Source organism: Jaculus jaculus, chromosome 2 (genome assembly GCF_020740685.1).
Source record: "Jaculus jaculus isolate mJacJac1 chromosome 2, mJacJac1.mat.Y.cur, whole genome shotgun sequence".
In the NCBI taxonomy this organism is placed as follows: domain Eukaryota; kingdom Metazoa; phylum Chordata; class Mammalia; order Rodentia; family Dipodidae; genus Jaculus; species Jaculus jaculus.
In genome coordinates this window covers 164,077,034-164,098,664 of record NC_059103.1, presented here as the reverse complement: position 1 = coordinate 164,098,664, position 21,631 = coordinate 164,077,034, and the positions used below count along the sequence as shown (strand labels likewise).

At 37.4% G+C, this 21,631-nt stretch overlaps 1 protein-coding gene across 3 annotated transcripts in view; it reads right to left on the bottom strand.

Moving 5' to 3' along the window:
* Tmem67 (transmembrane protein 67) overlaps positions 1-21,631 on the bottom strand; it is a 54,197-nt gene that overhangs the window by 23,884 nt on the left and 8,682 nt on the right. For 2 of the 3 annotated variants that reach the window (XM_004656934.2, XM_045144210.1), the window contains exons 4-16: positions 19,496-19,595; positions 17,341-17,410; positions 17,174-17,248; positions 14,063-14,125; positions 12,353-12,507; positions 12,135-12,243; positions 10,428-10,505; positions 10,030-10,095; positions 7,418-7,574; positions 6,760-6,883; positions 5,416-5,521; positions 2,329-2,385; positions 376-474 (exon numbers count right to left, since the gene is read on the bottom strand). In XM_004656934.2, coding sequence (XP_004656991.2) covers positions 376-474; positions 2,329-2,385; positions 5,416-5,521; positions 6,760-6,883; positions 7,418-7,574; positions 10,030-10,095; positions 10,428-10,505; positions 12,135-12,243; positions 12,353-12,507; positions 14,063-14,125; positions 17,174-17,248; positions 17,341-17,410; positions 19,496-19,595 — 1,259 coding nt within the window. The remainder of the gene's footprint in view (positions 1-375; positions 475-2,328; positions 2,386-5,415; positions 5,522-6,759; positions 6,884-7,417; positions 7,575-10,029; positions 10,096-10,427; positions 10,506-12,134; positions 12,244-12,352; positions 12,508-14,062; positions 14,126-17,173; positions 17,249-17,340; positions 17,411-19,495; positions 19,596-21,631) is intronic. The other variant, XM_045144211.1, reaches the window with a different exon arrangement.

Genomic DNA, 21,631 nt, shown 5'->3' with positions numbered 1-21,631 from the left:
TCTTTTTTTTAAGGTAAAGTCTCACTCTAGCCAAGGCTGACCTGGAATTCACTATGTAGTCTTAGGGTGGCCTCAAACTCACGGTGATCCTCCTACCTCTGCCTCCCGAGTGCTGGGATTAAAGGCATGCGCCACCACGCCTGGCCCTCCATTTTCTTTTTTGGCAGTGGTAGGGACTGAATCAAGTTCTCACTCATGCCAAGCAAACACTGACAAATATCTCCAGCCACCATAGTTAGTTTTCTCCAATGTAAACTAGATCATGTCACTTAAAAGGGCACCATCACTGCTCCTTACCCATATTCTAGTTGTATGTTATAGGAAGGATCCAGCATATTGAGAAGATAAAAATATACTTAAAAACTGAGCATATACTTGCAAATCAATCATGGGACTCCCAATGCGCCTCTTCCACCCTGCTGTCTTCAAAAGCGATGACAACACAGCAAGGCCACCCAATACACCCAGAGCAATCTGAAGTGTGAAAAAAGAACATTTTAGAACATACATAAGTCTTCTCATCGGTATTCATGCATACTATAAACAGAAAGCGAGAGGTACTCAAAAAATCATGGGGAGCAATTGAAAGGACACAGGAACCAAGTTGAAGGAAATTTTAATGCTTAAATCTGAGAAAATCTGAGCAAGAACATGAATAATAATGGATTTAAAAATCACCAACAATAACCATGAGATAAGGATTATCATCTCATGTGTCTGGTGCTAACTTTACTCTCCGTTGGAGAATCTGCTTCTCTTTTTCAGATAGACACAGATCCTAAGGAGAGACCATCCCATCATACCTCAAAAGAGCCCCAGCTGAAACTAAGAACAATGGGCGAAACAAGCAAGGGTGCTATACTCTTGGTGAAACGAGTACCAGCACAAGGGTGAAGGAGATCAACACAGAGAACAATCCAATCAACTCCTACCAACTCAGATATCCAGAGACCCAGAGGCCCCCAACACCTCATCACTGAAGCAGACCAAAAATGAACCCAACATGGCTCAGGGAAATTTTGCGGAAAGAATGCCAGAGCCACATGTTGGGTTATGATATGAAGAGACATTTCTCCTACCCATAACTGTGGGCTAACTCCAGAATGCATGACCCATATACCTCAACAAGGAGGGCCCAAAAGGGGGGGGGGTAGGCCATGAATGAGCCTAACAATGGTGCCAACTTGACTATATTCACTGAGTACAAAATTAATTAATAAAAAATAATAAATTAATAAAAAAATTGCACTTTTCTCAAATAAATAAATTAAAATAACATTTTACAAAATAAGGGCTGGAGAGATAGCTCAGTGGTTAAGACACTAATCTAGACTAAGAAACAAGCTCCTCCTTGCAATAAAGTTCTAATTCATAAATATGGAAGAAATGAAGAAAATAAACAACTATTATCAGGCAAGTGATACTTTCTTCAGCAAGGATCATCAGTAGCTAGTAAAATTATAGGAGAAAAGAATCTTGAAAAGTAGGACACTTGTATAATTCCACAGTCTATCTCCATGAGATACTTAATTACCAATGGAAAAATACAGAGAAGAACCCTACAGTGCCCATCTTAGCACAATTAAAATCAGCAGTCATGAGACATGCTCACATACTGTGCTTCCTGATGTGATAAACCACAAAGGGCCTAATACCATGTCTATGATATCTCTGTTCAAACTACATAATCTCAACTTAATTTTGGGAAAAGTCCATACGAACCAGATTTGAGGGCCAAAATAACAAACATTCTTCAAAAAGAGTTATGGGGGGAGGGACTAGACAGATGACTTCGTGACTATGGTGCTTGCCTTCAAAACCTAAGGACCTAGATTCAATTTCCCAGTATCCATGTAAAGCCAGATGCACAGGGTAGTGTATGCATCTGGAGTTGTTTGTAATGATTAGAGGCCCTGGTGTGCCCAATCTCTCATTCTCTCTTATCTGACTCTCTCTCCCTCTCTTAAATAAAGAAATACAATTTTAAAAAAGTATGGCCATAAGATACAAAGAAATCCTGGGAAACTGTCACAGACTAGAGGAACACTAAAGAGATAAGGCAGCTAATCTAAATGTGGAATCTGGACTGGGCCTTAAACCGTACAAAGGACAGTGAGAAGACCTGTAATTTCCCAACAGAATGCTGACGGCAGGATTACAGTGGTCATCTATGGATTAAGATCACTGTACCATGGTCATGTTAGATGTTACTAGCAGGAGAGCCCAGAGAAAGACTACATGGCAGCTCTAGTTTTGCACTTTTTCTTTATATATTAAAATTTTAGTTAAAAATACTATAAATATTGAAACAAATGAAAACATACTCACATCTGTCTGGACAGACGCATCTCCTTGATTCATTTCATATTTAACTGAGAAAGAAACCTGATATTCATACGAAAACAAATCAGTCATACAAAATACCACAAACCTGTATTTATTATCAGGCAAGTAGTACATCTGTACCTACATTTTACCATAAATGTCACATTTCTTAACTATCAATTTTACTAAAGTTGGCCTTTGCATATAGATATGCTTTTTGATAATCTTTCCTTCTGCTTTAAATCTCTCTCTTGAATATACATGAAATACATATTAGTTATCAGGAACTAAGGTTCACTGGTGACAGTCCAATGCAAACTAATCATACTTCATTTTCAGACTTTGTATATCAAGAAATCTAGAAGCTGGCTAAAAAACCATACCCTAAGAAGATAGATTAGTCTGAACAAACATCTTGGAGACACACATTACGAGACAAGGGAAAGATGAACTCCGAAAGGTAAGTGAAGACAACTACGAGAGGTGGAAGAGGCAGTCATATCAGTCTTGCCACGGATAGAGCACAGAGTTTTGGAATGAGGGGGAGGGGAGGGCATCCAGATGTATAAATGCCAACAAAAAAATATACCACATGTGAACTGACTACTGACCTCTGTGAGCTTTTCAAAGAAGTAAAAAAGCCAGAGTTAAAATGATAAAAGAGTCAAATGGATGGAAATGGAGAGAGGAGTCCAATGGCAAGTAGAGGAACTGGCAAATACTGAGGGCAAATACTGAGGAAAGAGCTAACTGGTCAGTTGCTTCAGCTTCATTTATTTTTTATTTTTATGGAGGAGAGAAAGAGAGAATTGGTGTACCAGGGCCTCTAGCCACTGAAATCGAACTCCAGATGCGTGTACCACCTTGTGTCCATGCGTGACCATGTGTGCAGGTGTGACCCTGTGTATCTGTGCCCTACAAGGGTTCTGGGGAGTTGAGCCTGGGTCCTTAGGCTTCCCAGGCAAGCACCTTAACCACTAAGCTCTCTCTCCAGCCCCAGTTTGTTTTTAAAGTGAGGCATTCTGAGAGTTTTATCAGCAAAGGAGAGACTAGCAGAGAGGTTGACTGAACAGAGGCCAGGATGAAACAGTATTATTCAGATACAAGATTAGCTTAGGGAAGGAGAGAACTTTCCAAGGATAAGGAAGCAGAGTCGCTTCTTAGGTATTTAAGAGGAAACCTGAATGAATTCATGTTAGGTAGTTTTATTTGCTCAGTAACTAGGAAGCAAAGATAATTGCATGGGTGAGAGACAAAAGTTATAGCTAGAGGATTAAAATTGGCACAGAATTTTTATAATGGCTGCCATAAGAAATAAAACAAATTGATCAAAGAACTGTAAATTTTGTAACTATAATAAATTTGAAGTAAACTTCATTAAGATAGCTTCATGAGTCTCTCAGTTCCTTTTTTGTTTCTTGTTTTCTAGTTTGTCAAGACTTAGTTTGAAGCATTGTGGACAAGAATAACATTAAAAAAAAAAAACAGAGGAATGCTTACATTAGAGTAAGTATTGTATTGGTTATCCATGAATAATGACTCTAGGAAGTTTTAGACCAGGCAGCCTTTTGTTGTTAACCAGCATGTTTCAGTGGAAACCTGCTTTAACTAATTATAATAGGTAATACAAATGAGGACAGGGTATCTTTAAAAGTTATATTATGACCCTAAATTTGCTCAGTGCTTGCTAAGTATAATAGCAGCTAGGTACAAGCATAAGCACAACAAACAGGTCAAAAGCACTGGTTAGTGGAAGTAGACTATTAAGATTCAAGAAAGGAAAATAATAGAAATTACAAGATATTAGTGAGTCTTGGAGGTAAGACATTCTTATTCCCCACTTTTATTATTTGTAGAGAACAGGGAATATCCACTTACTCTTTAGAAGGAAAAAAAAAAAACATAGAAGGTATGATGGTTAATACTGTCAACTTGACAGGCTGGCACTAGAACTACTTAGGAGACAAGCCTCTGGGCATATCTGTGAGAGATTTTCTAGACTGGGCTTACTGAAGTAGAAAGACTCACCTAAATGTGGTTGGCACTGTCCCACAGGCTAGGGCCTTAGACTGTGTGAAAAGGAGAAAGCATCTAGGCACCATCTCTGCTTCCTGACGTGATCATATGTCATCCTCCCACCATGATGAACTAGATGCCCTCAAACTATATGCTAGAATTAGAATAAACCCTTCCTTACTCAAGTTGCTTTTATCGGGTATTTATGATCACAGTAATGAAAAAGTATTTTCTCTGGCTTTTTATTAAAGCCTCCATCCCTCTCATTTATCCCTCTTCCAAGCAAGCATCAATGGGAGACTGCATCAAATGGGAGATTGAGAAGACACTAGGCATGTGAACATCCTTTCTGAGGTCATTCTTTGGTGCAGTCTGCTTTTGGGATGTGCAAAGTCTTTCATATATGGGCTTTTTCTCAGACACACCCTTCTATTCTGTAGCAAACTCAGATTGCAGGTCCAAACTTCATTCTCTAGTTTACTTCATCACTACTCGTTATAAAGTAGTGGTGATTTTACCACTTAAGTGATGATGATGCTCTCTATCTGCTGAAGCATGTCTCCATCCGAGGCCTACAGACTGGTGAGCCAATACAAGCCCATTGTAAGTTCTTCTGATTTAATTAGTTAAGGAGACAAGAAGCAGACACTGTGTATCTCAGCATAGTACTATAGGCAGGATACTTCACTGCTGGTGACCCTTCCATTCTTGCCTTTTTATACTCAGGTTCCACAAACTTGGCCTATTCCCATTATAAATTAAAGCCAATTAAGATTTGACTATATAGACAGGTGTGGTGGTGCACGCCTTTAATCCCAGCACTCGGCAGAGGTAGCAGGATCATCGTGAGATGGAGGCCACCCTGAAACTACATTAGCGAATTCCAGGTCAGCCTGGGTAGACTGAGACCCTACCTCGAACAACCCAAAACAGAAAAAACATTTGACTATGTAAAGAGAAATGTTTAAAACTTGAAAAAAATTATTTTTGACCACTAGTGGTGATAAACTGTAGTTTATGTATTTATGTGATTATATTTATAAATACAAGGACTCTGGCTAGTCAAGAACTCACCTTCACAGACTGGACAATGGGATTTTTGATATCAATGTCACTGTAAGCAATGGTGATTAAGGGAGTGTATATGTTTCCATTTTTTGTGTTGGGTACAAGGTGGATGCTACAAAAGAAAATATACTTAGAATTATAAGTTATCTAGTCCTTTAGGCAAACATTTTTCATTATGTTAAATTTAATTTAAATTGTCACAATATCTCAGAACAAAGCAATTAATAAGAACTAGGGAAGACTAAATATAAATTAAGGATTACAATACCAGTTAGTTGCAAGGGTTCAAAAATTAAATATTAAAATGTACTCTTGGGCTAAAGAGATGGCTTAGTGGTTAAGGTGCTTGCCTGTAAAGCCTAAGAACCCATGTTCGACTCTCCAAATCCTACATTAGCCAGACACACAAGGGTGAGACAAGTGCAAGGTTGCACATGCCCACTAGGTGGCACAAGCACCTGGAGTTTGAGTTCAGTGGCTAAGGCTCAGGCATACTAATTCTTTCTCTCTCTCTAAAAATATGTGTGTGTGTGTATCACACACATTTTCTAGAACAAACCAAAAACTTGGTTCAGGTTCTATGAAATGTACAAATCAAGTTACTGCAGCACTGACAGCCATGGTTAAGAAATAGTTGAAAGAGCTGTGCTGCGTGACCCTTTAAGAAAGTCAGGTAGAAAGCTGGGCTGTGGTGGCATACATCTTTAATCCCAGCACCTGGGAGGCAGAGGAAGAAGGATTTCCGTGAGTTTGAGACTGCTCTGAGACTACATAACGAACTCCATGGTTCCTGGGCCAGAGTGAGCCCCTACCTCAAAAAAACAAAACAAAACAAATACATAAATTAAAAAGAAAGGCAGGTAGAATTCAGATCTAGGTAAGAAAGATGAATTCTGACCAAAATATATGCTACATCTAGTATTTCAGAAAGCACAAAGTAGGGTATATTTGGCCAGGTACAGTATGTTAGTACTGTATAGTTAGTGAACTCAGAAAGGAACGTGCTGACATGGTTTCACAAGAACAAGGCACCCTGACTAGGTTCAATTTCATTTTTATTTGGAATACTACATTAGCAGAATTTATGGTAACAGCCATGAAATGAAATAATTCAGAGGCCTAGGATGTGAATTTAGAACAAACTCCTTAGGTTCTTCTGATACCAGTTCCTCGCTTTACTTTCATTGGTCTTCACCAGTACAGAAATATGTAGAATACCTAGAAGTAAGCACTTCGGTTGTCCTTATTGTATTCATCTGCTAACTACTGGTAAATGCATTCATTATGACATTTTGCCATATGCTCCAAGCCTAATTTAGTTGTTAGGCTTTTCTATTTTGTTTGCTTTACCTCAGTGATATCTGGGTGGCAACTCGAATTACTCTTGGCTGACTTTCTAATTCATTTTCTCGTCCACTTACTGCATCCACTAGGAAAATGCGCCGAGTAAGAAGCCACTTGCTAGAGCTACTGTCTTTTATTATAAAAAGAAAACAAGAATGGAATTAAGAAAAATACTTTCAAATTGTTTAAGATTATGCTCAAGAAATTTAATGAACAAATTAAGTAAGAAATTCCTTTAATATCTTTCTCCCTCTCTTACCTGACAGAATTAGCTAAGGGTAACACCAAAATAAATTAATTTGTCCAACAAAAAGAACAAATCATGGGTTTTCTTATCTTATTGTTTTACTTTTTTGCATACTATATAAAATCATATAGTAAGAAAATCCATGATCTTTATTATAACCATTGTTTTACTACAATAGCTTAACATTGAGACATTTGTATTAATTTAATTGCCAGCCATATTGTAAGGAAATTATTCTGTTGCTGAGAAGAATATATCCTGAGAAGAATTAGAACATTAAGTTGGGCATTTTCTTCAATATATGCATACATACATACATAATTGTCAATGAAAATAAAGTAACAAAATAAAAAAAATTTGTGCTGGATGATTTATTTACTGATTTCAGCTAAGAGAGATTATAGTAGGATGTCTTACCTTGGTTCACAAACATTTTATTGTGTTGAAGATTTAGATTTAACACAGGTATAGCCCAAATATTTTGGTGTTGTTCTTCATCAGTGTATTCAAGGTAAATATCATAGAATATGGGGCTGGGAAAGTCACTTAATATCTTAGAGACAGAAAGTTCACACTGTAAAATAACATCAATAATAAAACTATCACAGTTGAAAATAAGTATATTTTTCAATATTAAACTGGCTTTCCCCCGAATTTTGAAAAAATAAAGTACCCTCAAACTATTTTCTTTACATGTATTTACATAACACTTCAAAAGGAAGAAGTTATATTTTTTATAAGCGCCTTACTAAAAAAACAAAACAAAGCAAAAAAACCCAAAGCCTAACAGTAAAGAATAGCTCTGTTCTTAACCTATAACACACAGAGAAACTATGCCTTCATTCTCAATATTAAGTGTATATCACTGAAGAGGTTTAAAAAGTACAGCAGTTTGCCAGGGTGATAGAGACAGACACTAAGGATACTCAAAACATACCAAAGCAGAAATTCAGAAGCTGTTGAGAGCTCAATACTAAAGTAGACTTAAGTACTCACTGTGACTCAGGGAAATTTGCATAAGGGGCAGAAAGATTCTAAGAGCCACAGAGTGGAAGGGAATGTCCAAAGGCATTGCCCCCACCTCCCTTACAATGACTGCTGCTGTCACAGCTCAAAACCTACAACCCTGGGGGAACACCAGCAATCCCCTTGAGAAGGTTCCTCAGAGGAATGGGGGTGGTGAGGAGGGAAATGATGGTACCAACACATGATGTATCCATACAAAGTTTCTACTTAATAATAATCATCATCATAAAAACTAAAGCTGTGGACGTGTTGATGGACCAATGGATACAGAAATATAATGAAATATTCAGTTTCATGAAAAGAGATCTTGTCATAGGCCACACCAGAACATTAAGTGAAGTAAGACAGATTTATATAGAAAAATATTGCATTAGCTCACTTATATGTGGATTAGTTTTCAAAGGTCAGTATTGCCTAATTGTTTCTCTGGAGTTGGAACATTCGTTGCTGGAGAATAGGGTAGCTCTTCAGAGTCACAATATACTCTTAAGACTCAAAAGCTCATGAAAGTTAAATGACTCACATCACCTCTCTCCAAGGCTGTATAAACAGTAAATAAATGTTCAGGGAGAGGGTGATTCTTCAGTAATACAGTTGCCTGCAAGGAGGCTAAGAAACTCTAATGATACCACTTCCGTGAGTCTTGATGTGGGGTGGATCTTTTCAGTGATGCAGCTCCCTCTAGTCACGTATATTTCTTTAGTTAACCCCTTACCCATGCTTCTGTAATGCCACTAAAATCAGTTTCACCCCTCAAGGCTCTTCTCCACAAAAACAAAGCAAAAACCAACAAAACCCTACAGACGACCTATCAAATGAAGCCCAGGTTTTTCCCTTGATGTACAATGATGTATATGATTTAGCTTCCCTCAGGAGAGCTAAGCTTACATCTCATTGTCCCCTGCCACTCTACCATCTGTTCACATTAACTTAGTACAGTTCCTAACTATGTATGCCATGCCATTCCACCTCTCCAACACTGCAAATGTAGGTCCTGCATAAATATCTTCTCCTACCTTGTCCCTCCAACTCAGTAGTCATCATATAACCTAAGTATCACTGGCCCTATGAAGCCTATCTGTACTTCCCTAGGGAGCTGGTACATATCTATAGGACACACATTCTTTGCAATTCTCTTTCTAGGCAGCTGTTTTGCCTGAGTGAGTGACAGCCAGATTTAATGCAGAACCAATGGTTTTAAACCTAACAGAACACTGACACCACAGTTCACCTATAGCAAGAATTTGAGTAATCAGCAAATATTATTTAGTATCATTTAAGCACAGATACCAAATATCTCACGTCTTAAAAATTGTTTTATGGATCACGTGGAACCTTTATGAAATGTTATGCACATAGCAGCAGGTATTTAACAACTGTTTCTTCTCCTAGCTCAAGACATACACATAACATTTTTTTTTAAAAACAAAAAATCCTAAGTCATCTCTGGTCACAAAATAAAGTTATGTTCAAGGTAGAAACTTTGGAGACTATTAAAAAGAAAACAAAAATCATCTCTGAAGCATCTATCTAAAGATAATCTGCTACAAATGTTTATTTTCTTTCAACCTTTCTTCATGATGGTAGTTTTCATTTGTTTTTCACATTTATGCATATGTGTGGAGGCCAGAGGACAAGCTTGAATGTTGTCCTTCGAGAACACCATCCACCTTTTTTTTTTTTTCTGAGTCTCTCATTGGTCTGAAGCTTACCAGTCAGGCTAGAATAACTGGCCAGCAAGTCCTAGGTATCAGATACACCACTGACTAGGAAAATTTCATAGCACAGGATGCTTAAAATTCAACAAATGCCAAAGTATTTTCTTGGTGATTCAATTAAAATTTTCTGTGCCCAAATAATAAACATTTTTTAGTGAAAACATTTATTTCTATTAAAAGTATTTTTAATTTCAAAAGTTCACATACTATTCCAATCACTGCTGATGTGATATTTTGGAGAACAACAGTAAAATAAAGCTGTTTAAATATATTGCCCACACTTACATTTTGTTGATAGGTGGTTCCAAAAGAATAAGCAGCATTCAGTCTAGTCTCTGTGTCTGGACAAAGCTGCAGCAAAGGATGACAGCTGGTCAGTAACTCTCACAAACACTTTCTTTGCCCAAAGTCAATAGCTCTTTGACTCCCACATGAGTGTAAACATGATCAAAGACATATCTGATGTAATAAGGGCCTGAAAAGCTAAAGGACTAACTTCATTAAAATTCAAAGCCATAAAATGAAAAACAAGTTTAAGAATTTCAATTTAAAGTATCAGAAAACAAATCAACAGTGGTATGTAACTGATATTCCTTAAGCAAAAACTTAGTCTTTTCCCTTTGTTTTTGCCTCAAGGTAAAAATAGAGAACATTAGCAATTTTTTAGCTACAATCAGGCTTACCTGTAAAACGCCACCTTCTAAAGTTTGCCACTTGAGAAAATTTCCTCTTATATCATAGGAAGCAGCAACAAGCTTCAGCTTTAGTTATGATAAAAGGAAAGCAATAAAATAATGTCAAATATTCTATAAAGATATTTTCATTATTGACTAAACTCTCTCTTCATTGCTAAGATCATTTCTGCTAAAAATAAATAAATAAATAAATTCAGGGCTTGAGAGATGACTTAGCAGTTAAGGCACAGCCGGCGAAGCCTAAGGACCCAAGTTTGATTCTCCAGGTCCCATGTAAGCCAGACACACATGGCGGCACATGCATCTGGAGTTCATTTGCAGTGGCTGTAGTCCCTGACACACCCATTCTGTCTCTTTCTCTCCCCTATCCCTGTGTCTTTAATAAATAAAAATAAATCTTTTAAAAATAAGTAAGTTCAACTAGCTTTATTTTAAATAAATTAATTTCTATCTCTATGATCAACCACATCTAAAAGAGCTGGACTGGTATTTTGCAGAGAAATGATTATATTAAGATTGAGAGGCAGCAGTAGTGGCAGGTATCCTCCTTTCACGATGAGTGTGGGGAAAGGTATTTCCACTTCAGCCAGGAAAGTTAGAAGTTACAGGTGGAAATTAGGAGATAGGATATACTGAGAAATATCACAGAACCTTAATTAGTTCAATTTTACAAATTCTACCTGTTACAATGACCACAAAATATACAGAGGGATCTAAATATAGCCAGGTAAGTCAGAAAGACTCTGTACCTTTCACTTTATATGAACTTTTTGAGATTTGTATTTAATTTAGCACTAAAACTTTAAAAATTAATCATAAAAATTAAGAACTGTGGCTGTGGGGTTGAAGAGATGGCTCAGCGGGTAAAGTGCTTATCATGCAAGTGTGATGGCATGAGAGGGTCTGATGTGACCTGAGTTCGATTCCCTACTACACACATAAACAGCTGAGTGTGGCCACTCATTCTGCAACCCTGCGAGGAGTGGAGACTGGGGAACCACCAGGGCTCGCTGGTCAGCTAATATGACCATACAAACAGCAGCAGCTCTGGGTTGTGACAGGCTCTGTCTCAAGGAAACATTGAGAGTAACAGAGGATACCCCACATTCTCCTCTGGACTAGGCACATGTATATGTATGCATCTAAAACCACATCATACCACACATATAAGAGAAAGGGAGAGAAAACTGTAGCATTGTAGGTACTTTTCTCTCCAGTACTAGAGATTGGGAGATTGAACACATGGCCTTGTGCATTGTAGGTATGCAAACTTCTAACTTATATCCCTAGCCATAATACCTTTCTTCTCTCTCTCTCTCTCTTATTTTTTGCATGGGTATGTATGTGTGTTCACATATGTGTGGGTATGTATGTGTACATGTGTGTGAAACCCAGAGGATAACCCTGGAGGCCACCCTCAGTAATGTTATCTACCTCTTTTGAGACTGTGTCTCTCAGGAGCCTGGAGCGCACTTAGGGTAGACTAGCGGGTCAGTGAGCCCCAGAGAGCCTTCCATCTCCAGCATACCAGCACTGCGATGACAGATACACACTGCCACTCCTGGCATTTTATGTGGGTCCTAGAACAAGGACTCAGGTCCTCATGCCTCAATGAACTATCTCCCTAACCTCACTTCCTTATTGTAAGGTGGCAGGTTAAGTATAATTATTCTCTAATAATATAGGGAATTGTACCTGACTTTGTCCTTTAAAACTGAAATTTGTAGGAAGAGGTACAGCAGTGAGCACTTGAGGTGCCAATCCTGGCTGGTCTCCATAAAACAGCCATGGGAGATTCTGTCTCCTACAAACAATAAGAATTGTTTGAATGAAAGAAAGAAATATTTCTTGTATTTGTGAAATAATTGCACTGAGTTTAGCCAAAATGTTTCATCAATCCAAAATCTTCTTACCAAAATGGAATAGAATGAACACTGCTCAAAGCAGCACTACTTTCAAAGATGTACTGAAACAACCGACATGCATCAAATGTGGTGGAGTCATAAGAATTCATATTCATCACACACATATTTCCAAGAGCTTGGCAAGATGTTAGGTTGACATACATCTATGAGACAATAATGGCAAGGAAGTGTGACACAGTGTTAATAGTGGAAGCAACAGTTAATATGCTTCACTTTATTCTAATTCTTTTCCTCTTATTCTTTTGTTTTTTAATACCTTTCATTTGTGAAGGTGAATAATAAGGACACTTTAGTCATGAATTTTAGGCTGATATATAAACACAAATTACTGAAAGAACTAAGAAAAAACAGATAGGAAGACATTGTAAGAAACTATTAATTAGAATACTATTGGAAAGAATAATAATGTGATTACATTCAATTTAAGTAAGTTGTTTAATGAGCAACAAAATAAGATCATTTGTTGAGTTTAATCTCTTACTCTTCTTTTTCAATTTTCTCCAGATGGAAAAGGCAACTCTATTTTTAGCTACTAAAGTTAAAAAAAAAAAACAAAAACTTTATAGCGTGAACTCATCTTCTTCCCTCCTCACTTCCAACTCATCAGAGAGTCTTGTTGGCTCAGTCTTCAAATAACAGGGAGAAGGGGAATCCTCTCATTTCCATGGTATCACCCTTATTCATGGTTCTGCTTTTCCTCATGCAAATTATCCTAAAACAATCCTAACTCACCTCTCTTTTTCTGTTACCTCAACAGAAACTATTCTTCACTTTACAGCAATACTTTGAAAACCTGAAGTTAGATCACATCTTCCTTTTTGAAAACAATTATCCTCTAGGACAAACTCCAGGTTTTTAAGAGCCCCTCCTCAACACCTCTGACTTCATCTCCTCTTCACTTTCCCTGCTTGGTCATTTTGCCCAGACAACCCAGCCTCCTTCCTGTCTCTTAAGCATAAAGAAGACAGTGAACGCCCGCTTTTTGACCTTTGTCCTGGTGTGGTCTCAGCTTCGTAGAGCACTCTCCTACATGTTTACATGGCTCACTTGCACTTCTCTCAGGACTCAGCTCAAAAATCACCCTCTAGAGGAGGGGATATGATGGAGGGTGGGTTTGTGAGGGAGAAAGCGGGGGTAGGGAGAGAATTATCAGGGCTTATTGTCTATAATTATGGAAGCTGTTAATAAAATAAAAGTTAAAAAAAAAACCTGTAAGAGATGCATGATCATGACCACCCTTTATAAAATAGCACCCACCTATGCACTTTTTTTGTTCTCTATCTTGATTTACTGCCTTCATACACTTTAAATGACCTGATATTTCTTTAGGTTAAATGAGAAGAAGAAGAAGAAATTTTGATTACTTATATACAGTGGCTTTGTTCGGTTTGCTGAAATGTCAGAGCTGACTGAGAACAAGGCCTGTCACATGCCACGTCATCAATAAAACATTTAACAAATGACATTTAGTTTCCAGAATAGTCAGTTACAGCCAAATAAGCCTGGAGATATTCAATGTGTGTATACTGAATAATATCTTCTGTACTTTCAATCCAACAAAAAGTTTAATCTTCGTATAGAATACAACCAAAGAAAGATATCTACCCCAGGAGACAAAACTTGTATCTAAATAATAATAAAAAATGGTACCAAATTCTTCAAAGTGAAAAAGTATTTTCTTAAAAGATTGAAACTTACCGAACATGCAGCTGCTGTTGCCTGCAAATACTTTGCAAACCATTCGGAATTTAAAGACATGCCCTGGAAAAAGAAAGGTTTTAAAAAAAAGGTTTAAAAAAAGTTTAGCTTTAAGGTCAAAGGAAGATTCCTTAACCTTGCATTGTGATGAAGACATATATATGGCTGAATGAAAAATGACCAATGTTATTATTACTTTTTTTTGGTGTGTGTGTGTTTTTGAAGTAAGGTCTCACTCTAGCCCACACTGACCTGGAATTCACTATGTAGTCTCAGGCTGGCCTCGAACTCTCAGCAATCCTACTTCAGCCTTGTGAGTGCTGGATTTAAAAGTGTGTGCCACCATGCCCAGCCCCCCCATTGTTTTTTTTTTTTAATGTGAGTAGAAAAACAGATTTTGTTTGGAATTTAAAAAATTCTAATCAATGTCAGTTCTTACAAGTAGGACTGCATTACAAACTAATAACACTTAGGCAAAGAATATAAAGAACATATACATGCCAAAATTATACATTCTCATTCTGTTAATGCCAAAAGTAAAGTGACAAAATGAAAAATAATACAGCCAAAATATTGAGTGGCTGACATTTGCTTATACAAGATAACTACCAATGGTGTATCAAACTGATAAGCAGTACAAATAACTTTTAAAATTATAATTATACAAGGTAAGTTTGGAATATAACATAACCAAGCAGATACCTACAGAATAACTTAGTTATGTCAAAAAGAATTTGGGATCTACCTTGAAGGGAAGTCCAAATTTGGGATAACTTCAACTTTGAAGAGTAACAGTTAAAGATTACAACACAATGAACAATAAAAAATTTTTAAAAATTAGTTAAGTTCAGGGGCTGGAGAGATGACTTAGTGGTTAAGGCACTTGCCTGAAAAGACTAAGGACCTAGGAACGATTCCCCAGTACCCATGTAAGCCACATGCACAAGGTGGCGTATGCTTCTGGAGTTTGTTTGCAGTGGCTAGAGGCCCTGGCACACCCATTCTCTCTCCCTCTTTCTCACTCTATCAAATAAATATTTAAAATATTTTTTAGAAATTTTGTAAGTTCATGGATAAACTTAAAAAAATTACGAGAAAATAAAATGTCTTTTAACCACGTTACTAGTTAATAAAATTAATAATTAATAAATGCAGTGAGAAGTCCTTTATAGTACAATGTTAATTCATTTATATGGAAGGCTGTTAAAGGCAAGAATCATTATTGGAGACCAAAGCTAAAATAAGTTAAGAATCAATGACATAATCTTAGAGAAAAATAGCAATCAATTATAAAGGAGAAGTTTATAGCCGTGCTCATGTGTAACAGAATCAGTAGCAGGATAGGTACATGAACATTGTGTCCTCTAAGATGAGGTGATGCAATGTATTGAGGTGACCACATCTTTTCTTACGGCTTTCTGCCAAGCATGCCCTGAATGTGAGGAAGGACGGTTGACGGTTAATCTTGTAAGAACTGTCAAGTTCATGAAAAATGGGGAAAGACTGATGACTTGTCCTACTGTAGACAACACTAAAGTAGCATGGCTTCTAAATGATTGGGGATCTCAGGCCATGTAGGAAAAACAGACACTGGTGGGGCTTTCAGGAAAAAAAATTATTTCAGCTTGAATATGTGAAAAAGGGAAAAAATTAAAAGTCTGGAAATCTGATAGTCTTAAGACGTTCACTACAATCTGAGACTGTGAAGGAATGCCTAGAAAATATGCATCTTGTGACAAATGAGTCATTATTAGATTATTTGAGAGCTTCCTACTTATAGAGGCCCCTATTTTAGCTTTACAACTATTTGGAATATGTCTACCACTCCCACAAAAGCACCCTGGAAGACAGGGATTTTTCTGTGCTCATCAAAGTCCCAGATTTTACCTTTATCACTGTCATTCTCATGTTCCTTCAAACCATTTCCACTCATTCAATGATGGTATTAATGACCATGCCAGCCTGTGTGCCCTAAACTCTCAGAGCAAACAAGGTTATCGTTCATTAATTTGTATTCTTGTTTTCAGCTAGTCATGCAATACCTACTCTATAGGATTTGTGACCTCTTCAGTTTCAATTCATCTATTTCCAGGGGCTGGGAGTAGAGCTCAATGACAGTGTTGGCCTAGCATATGAATAGCTCAATGTTCAATCCCAAGCATCAAGGAAAAAAAAAAAAAAAAGAACAAGCCATCATCTCATGCACTTTTCCCCTTTCACTCCAGACCTGTTATTCCCAGTATCCGCTGAAAAAGCTCTAACACTAGTCCTTAGTGTTCCATCTTTAAACAGAAAACCTGGCTGGATATTAGTAATACTGTTTTCTCAAAATGCATATATAGGAAGTACAATACAGATATAATTACTATGTCCTGTTCATACAGAGTTTATTCAGACAATAAACTGTAGAAATGTTAATTCCTTAAAGTCTAAGGATAGATAACAAGTGATTCATATATCTAGGGCTCAAATCTGGACTCTATAGTTCCCTTATCTTGATTATACTGCATCCTTTATAGGACCCATATTGGGCATTTTCAGCCTCAACATCCTGTGATTCCTTGAAAAGAAATGAATTGCAGGAGAGTACTACATTTATAAATTATAATGTTGTGCAGTTAGATGAATATTTATTAAATTGGTAACTTCTATTTTAAAGTGACTTACACATAGGGCTAGGGAATGGCTAACTGGGTGTAAAAAAAAAAGCACTTGTTGTCCAATCATGAAGGCTTGAGTTGGATTTCCAGCACCACGTGAAAAGCCAGGCATGCCACTTATGCATGTAGCTCCAGTGATAGGGCAGGGAAGTGGAGTGAGGAGATAGGAGGATTGCTAGGGCTATCTAACCAGTCAGTCAATCCCAAAAAGGGGGGTTTGGGGGACTCCAGGTTTCAGCAAGAGACTCTGCTTCAGGGAAATAAGGAGTAAGAGTGATAGAAGAGGACACAGTGTCTTCCCCTGGCCTCTGCATGTGTGTATGTGCATCTGGCCCCACACTACACACAACAAAAAAATGATTTTCATGGACTTATTTCCCACTGGAATCTGAAATCAAGAGAAATGCAGAAAAACTTTTTACAATCAAACAAAAATGTGAAACATACTCACAAGCTCTCCATACCGTGCTGTTGATATTACACGCTGACGAAAATTCCCTGTGCTGCTGAAACATAATCCTCCTGTCTTCATAAATAAACAAGAGAAAAACATCTACTTATGGAAAGAAATAAGCAATTGAATTAAAAATTATGTTTTATCAATGTGATTGTTCTTACTAAAATGTTAGGTTCCAAACATGCACACGACCTGCTAGTATTGATGAATGTTGGTTCACATCGGACACACCTTAACAATATAAGAAAGATAAATTTTAAAATGTTAATGAATTACACTCCTCTTAATTTAACTGAAATCTTTTCTTCCTAAATGACAGATTAGAACATTGTCAGCTAAGCAATTAATCTTGCAAATTTACAACAGTAACATGAACTCAAAGCAGAGCATCATTCTTAAAGAAAAAAGTTAGACAGTGTGGTGGTTTGATTCAGGTGTCCCCCATAAACTTAGGTGTTCTGAATGCTAGGTTCCCAGCTGATGGGTATTTGGGAACTAATGCTTCCTGGAGGGAGTGTATTGTTGGGGGGCGGGCTTATGGGCTTTATAGCCAGTTTCCCCATGCCAGTGTTTGGCACACCCTCCTGTTGCTGTGTCCCACCTTATGTTGGCCTGGGGGTGATGTCCACCCTCTGCTCATGCCATCATTTTCCCCTGCCATCGTGGAGCTTCCCCTCGAGCCTGTAAGCCAAAATAAATCTCTTTTTCCCAGAAGCTGCTCTTGGTTGGGTGATTTCTAACAGCAATGCGAACCGGACTGCAACAGACAGCCAGATGTAGTGGCACATGCCTTTAATCCCAGCACTTGGGAGGCAGAGGTAGGAGGATCACTGTGAGTTCAAGGCCACCCTGAGACCACATAGTGAATTCCAGGTCAGCCTGGACTACAGTGAAACCCTGCCTTGAAAAACCAATAAATAAATAAAACAGAAAAAAGTTGGCTACTCTTAAGTTATTTTCCTAATGACATCACAGGAATGTGTAGAATGAGTAATAGTATTACTCAACAGCAAAGATGATAACCTTCCTCAACTAACAGAAGAGACCAGCAGTCTTATAAGTGATGCTAAATCAGTTTTTACATGTAGTTATATCAAAGATACTTTATCTGCCACAAAACAAAAAGGTAGCATAAACTGAAAAAATGAGTACATTTATTTATCCCTTCTTCGAACATATAACTAATACTATTAAATAAAGTCTGCTCATCATCTTTGCTTATTTTAGGAGATTGTTTCACATTTTCCATTAAGGAAAGAGATGTAGGGAGGGAACTGGGCTTGTGGAGACCCTGGTGGGCTCACATGAACGTTCACTCCTATAGTACGAACAGAGTAGGAAGCAGAGCTGGGGTATGAGACTGAACTCAAACTAGGCTTGGGGATGGGGTACAGAGCAACCTAGAAGTCACCTAGGAGTAAGTTCTGAGTGCTTCAACTAAAGTCAGTCTGAGAGAACAGATCCAACCCTATGCTACACAACTAGTTTTAAGTACTAAGGTAATCAAACAGAAAAATGGGGCTTAGAGGCAGTCAAATATGCCTGTAAAAAAACCTGAAAAGTTAGAATAGGCGTGATGTGTTTAAGTTTGAGGGACATGTATAGAGAGGGGTGTGTCTGTTTGTGTAGTGCATGCACGAAGGGCGAACAGGAATCAATACAGAACTAGCTACAAGCCAGTATAACTAAGACTGTAATTGTAATTTTGGGGGTGGATGTGCAGGGCTTTGGTATAGCCCAAGATGACTTGGAACTCACTCTATCTATCTCCCTGGCTGGCCTTGAATTCATGAAGATCCTCTTATCTCAGCTTCTCAAGTGCTGGGATTAAAGGCGTGAGCCATCATGCCCCATTTGTAACATTTATTAACATGCTCTTCTATACAGCATTATAATATATAAATGCTTTAGTATCATACTTGGCACATAATTATACATTACGTATATATAATAACAAACAAAACTAGCTACTTTTGCTATGAAGTTACCATGCAACATTATGCTAAGCTCTTTACATATATATTTTGAACCAAAACAGCTTATGAAGCCTGTGAAGCAGGAGGAGATACATTTAACATTCTAAAGACAAGGGATTGTGACTTACTGAGCTGCCCAAGGTTTAAAAAGTAGTAGGCTAATCCAATACTTAAACACTATTTGTCTTGGGTATGGGACTCATTTTCTTTATCTGCTAATGTCTACCTGTATTCTTTCTTGGTGTATAAAAAACAAATGGTATGATAAAAAATATACTTTTTAATAGATTACACATAAAAACAAGATATTAATAAAGTCAGCTTCTGACATACTACTCACCTGGTTCCTAAAGAATCTGCTTTCATAAAAGAGTTTTCATTTTCATCACAACGCTCACAAGTTGCTTGGGATAGCAATGTTCCATTTACATTTCGTTCCACTGTACAATACAGAGGCAGAATGAAGGCACAGCTCATCATGAACATATAAGTTACTATAAACTCAGAAAATATTTAATAAACTCAACTATAACTATAATCATTTTCAAAACACATTATTTGCATAAAACACATTTCCAACATATATGTAAACAGTATACAAAAGTAAAGCCTTCCTCATTTTCACTGAAAATACAAAGAAATGGTTGTTTCAAGTGATAAAGCAATAAATCAACAATTTTCCTAAAAAAAAAAATCTTCTCTTACTTCCTTCTTGACATATTGAGACGAGAAAACAAAGTACAGTTGGGAGGGCTTTCAATAACAAATTTCAAATTCATATACCCTACAATTTTATTTTCAGATACAAACTTGCAGAAATGTTGGTAAATGTGCATAACAATATAACCTGAAGCTTTATTTGTTAGAAAAGAGTCAAATATCTAGTAGCATATCAATGCTATGAAACAGGAAACACTAAGGAATAGGTTACCAAGAATGATACAATTAGACTTAGTGGCACATGCTTGTATTTCAAGATCTAGGGAGCAAGAGTATCATGAATTTGAGGTTCAAGAACAGCCTAGGCTACACAGAGAAAACAAGACCACCCAATTAAATAAAATAAGAGAGTCTGGGGAGATAGTTCAGTGCTTGCTGTGCAAGCATGAGGACATGAGTCTGATCCCCAGACCCACATAAGATGGCACTCATAGCTATGTAATCCTACTACCAAAGAGGGTGGAGTCAAGAACATCCTGAGGCTCCCTGGTCATCCAGCCTAATTAGAAAAATGGGGTGCTCCAGTTCAGTGAGACTCATTTCAGAGAAGTAAGGTGGAAAGGCGAAAGAGGACACCTGATGTTTTCTTCTGGCCTTTGCAGAACATGCACAAGTCAACTGCATATACATGTGCATATACCACACACTACACATACTATATGCGCACCAAGAAATTTTTAAAAAAAGTAAGGAAAAAAAGGATGATGCAGATATAATTTAATGTAGATGCCATATTGTTCACTAAAACCAAACAAAACAAATCCCCTCATGTTTCCCATGATTACAATGCATATCTTTATGATAACATGGAGGAAAATTTGAGGAAGGATATATACTCCTTTCCCCCATTAAAACTTACTTTGAGGTCAAAGAAGCAAGAGACTCACCAGTGGGGAAAATAGTCGAGGAGGACTTTAGACATATTTATTATGTTTTAAGGTTGTGAATGGTGAAAAATATTTTTTAATCAAGTCAACAAAGAACTTTATATAAGATTTTTTATTATTTTATTTTATTTTTTAAAGTATTTTTTTTAAATTTTTTATTTGAGAGTGACACACACAGAGAGAAAGACAGGTGGAGGGAGAGCGAGAGAATGGGCGTGCCAGGGCTTCCAGCCTCTGCAAACGAACTCCAGGCGCGTGCGCCCCCTTGTGCATCTGGCTAACGTGGGACCTGGGGAACCGAGCCTTGAACCGGGGTCCTTAGGCTTCACAGGCAAGCGCTTAACCGCTAAGCCATCTCTCCAGCCCTTATATAAGATTTTTAACTATGCAACTACTGGAAGAAAACACAGGGAAAATACTTAAGGGTACACACAGGGAAGAATTATCTGGAAATGCCTCCGAGTTAGAAAATAATCCCATGGCAAACAAAACTATACAAAATTAAAATGCCTCTGTACAGCAAAGCAATCACCAGAGTGAAGACCAGCCTGCAGAATAAGAGAATATCTTTACCGACTATACACTGGGTAAGGGTTAATATGCAGACTATATAGAACTGCAAAAATTAAGAATACAAAAAATTCCAATTAATGAGCTAGTTACTGAATAGATAGTTCTCAAAAGAAGAAATATAAATGGTCAATAAATATTCTAAAAAGTTTTCAACATCCTTAGCCATCAAAGAAATGTAAATTAAAGCTGCTTTGTAATTCCATCTCATCCATCAGAATGGATAACATTAAGAAAACAACACGGATTGGATATGGCTTAATGTTAAGGTGTTTGCCTGCAAATTCCAAAGGACCCAG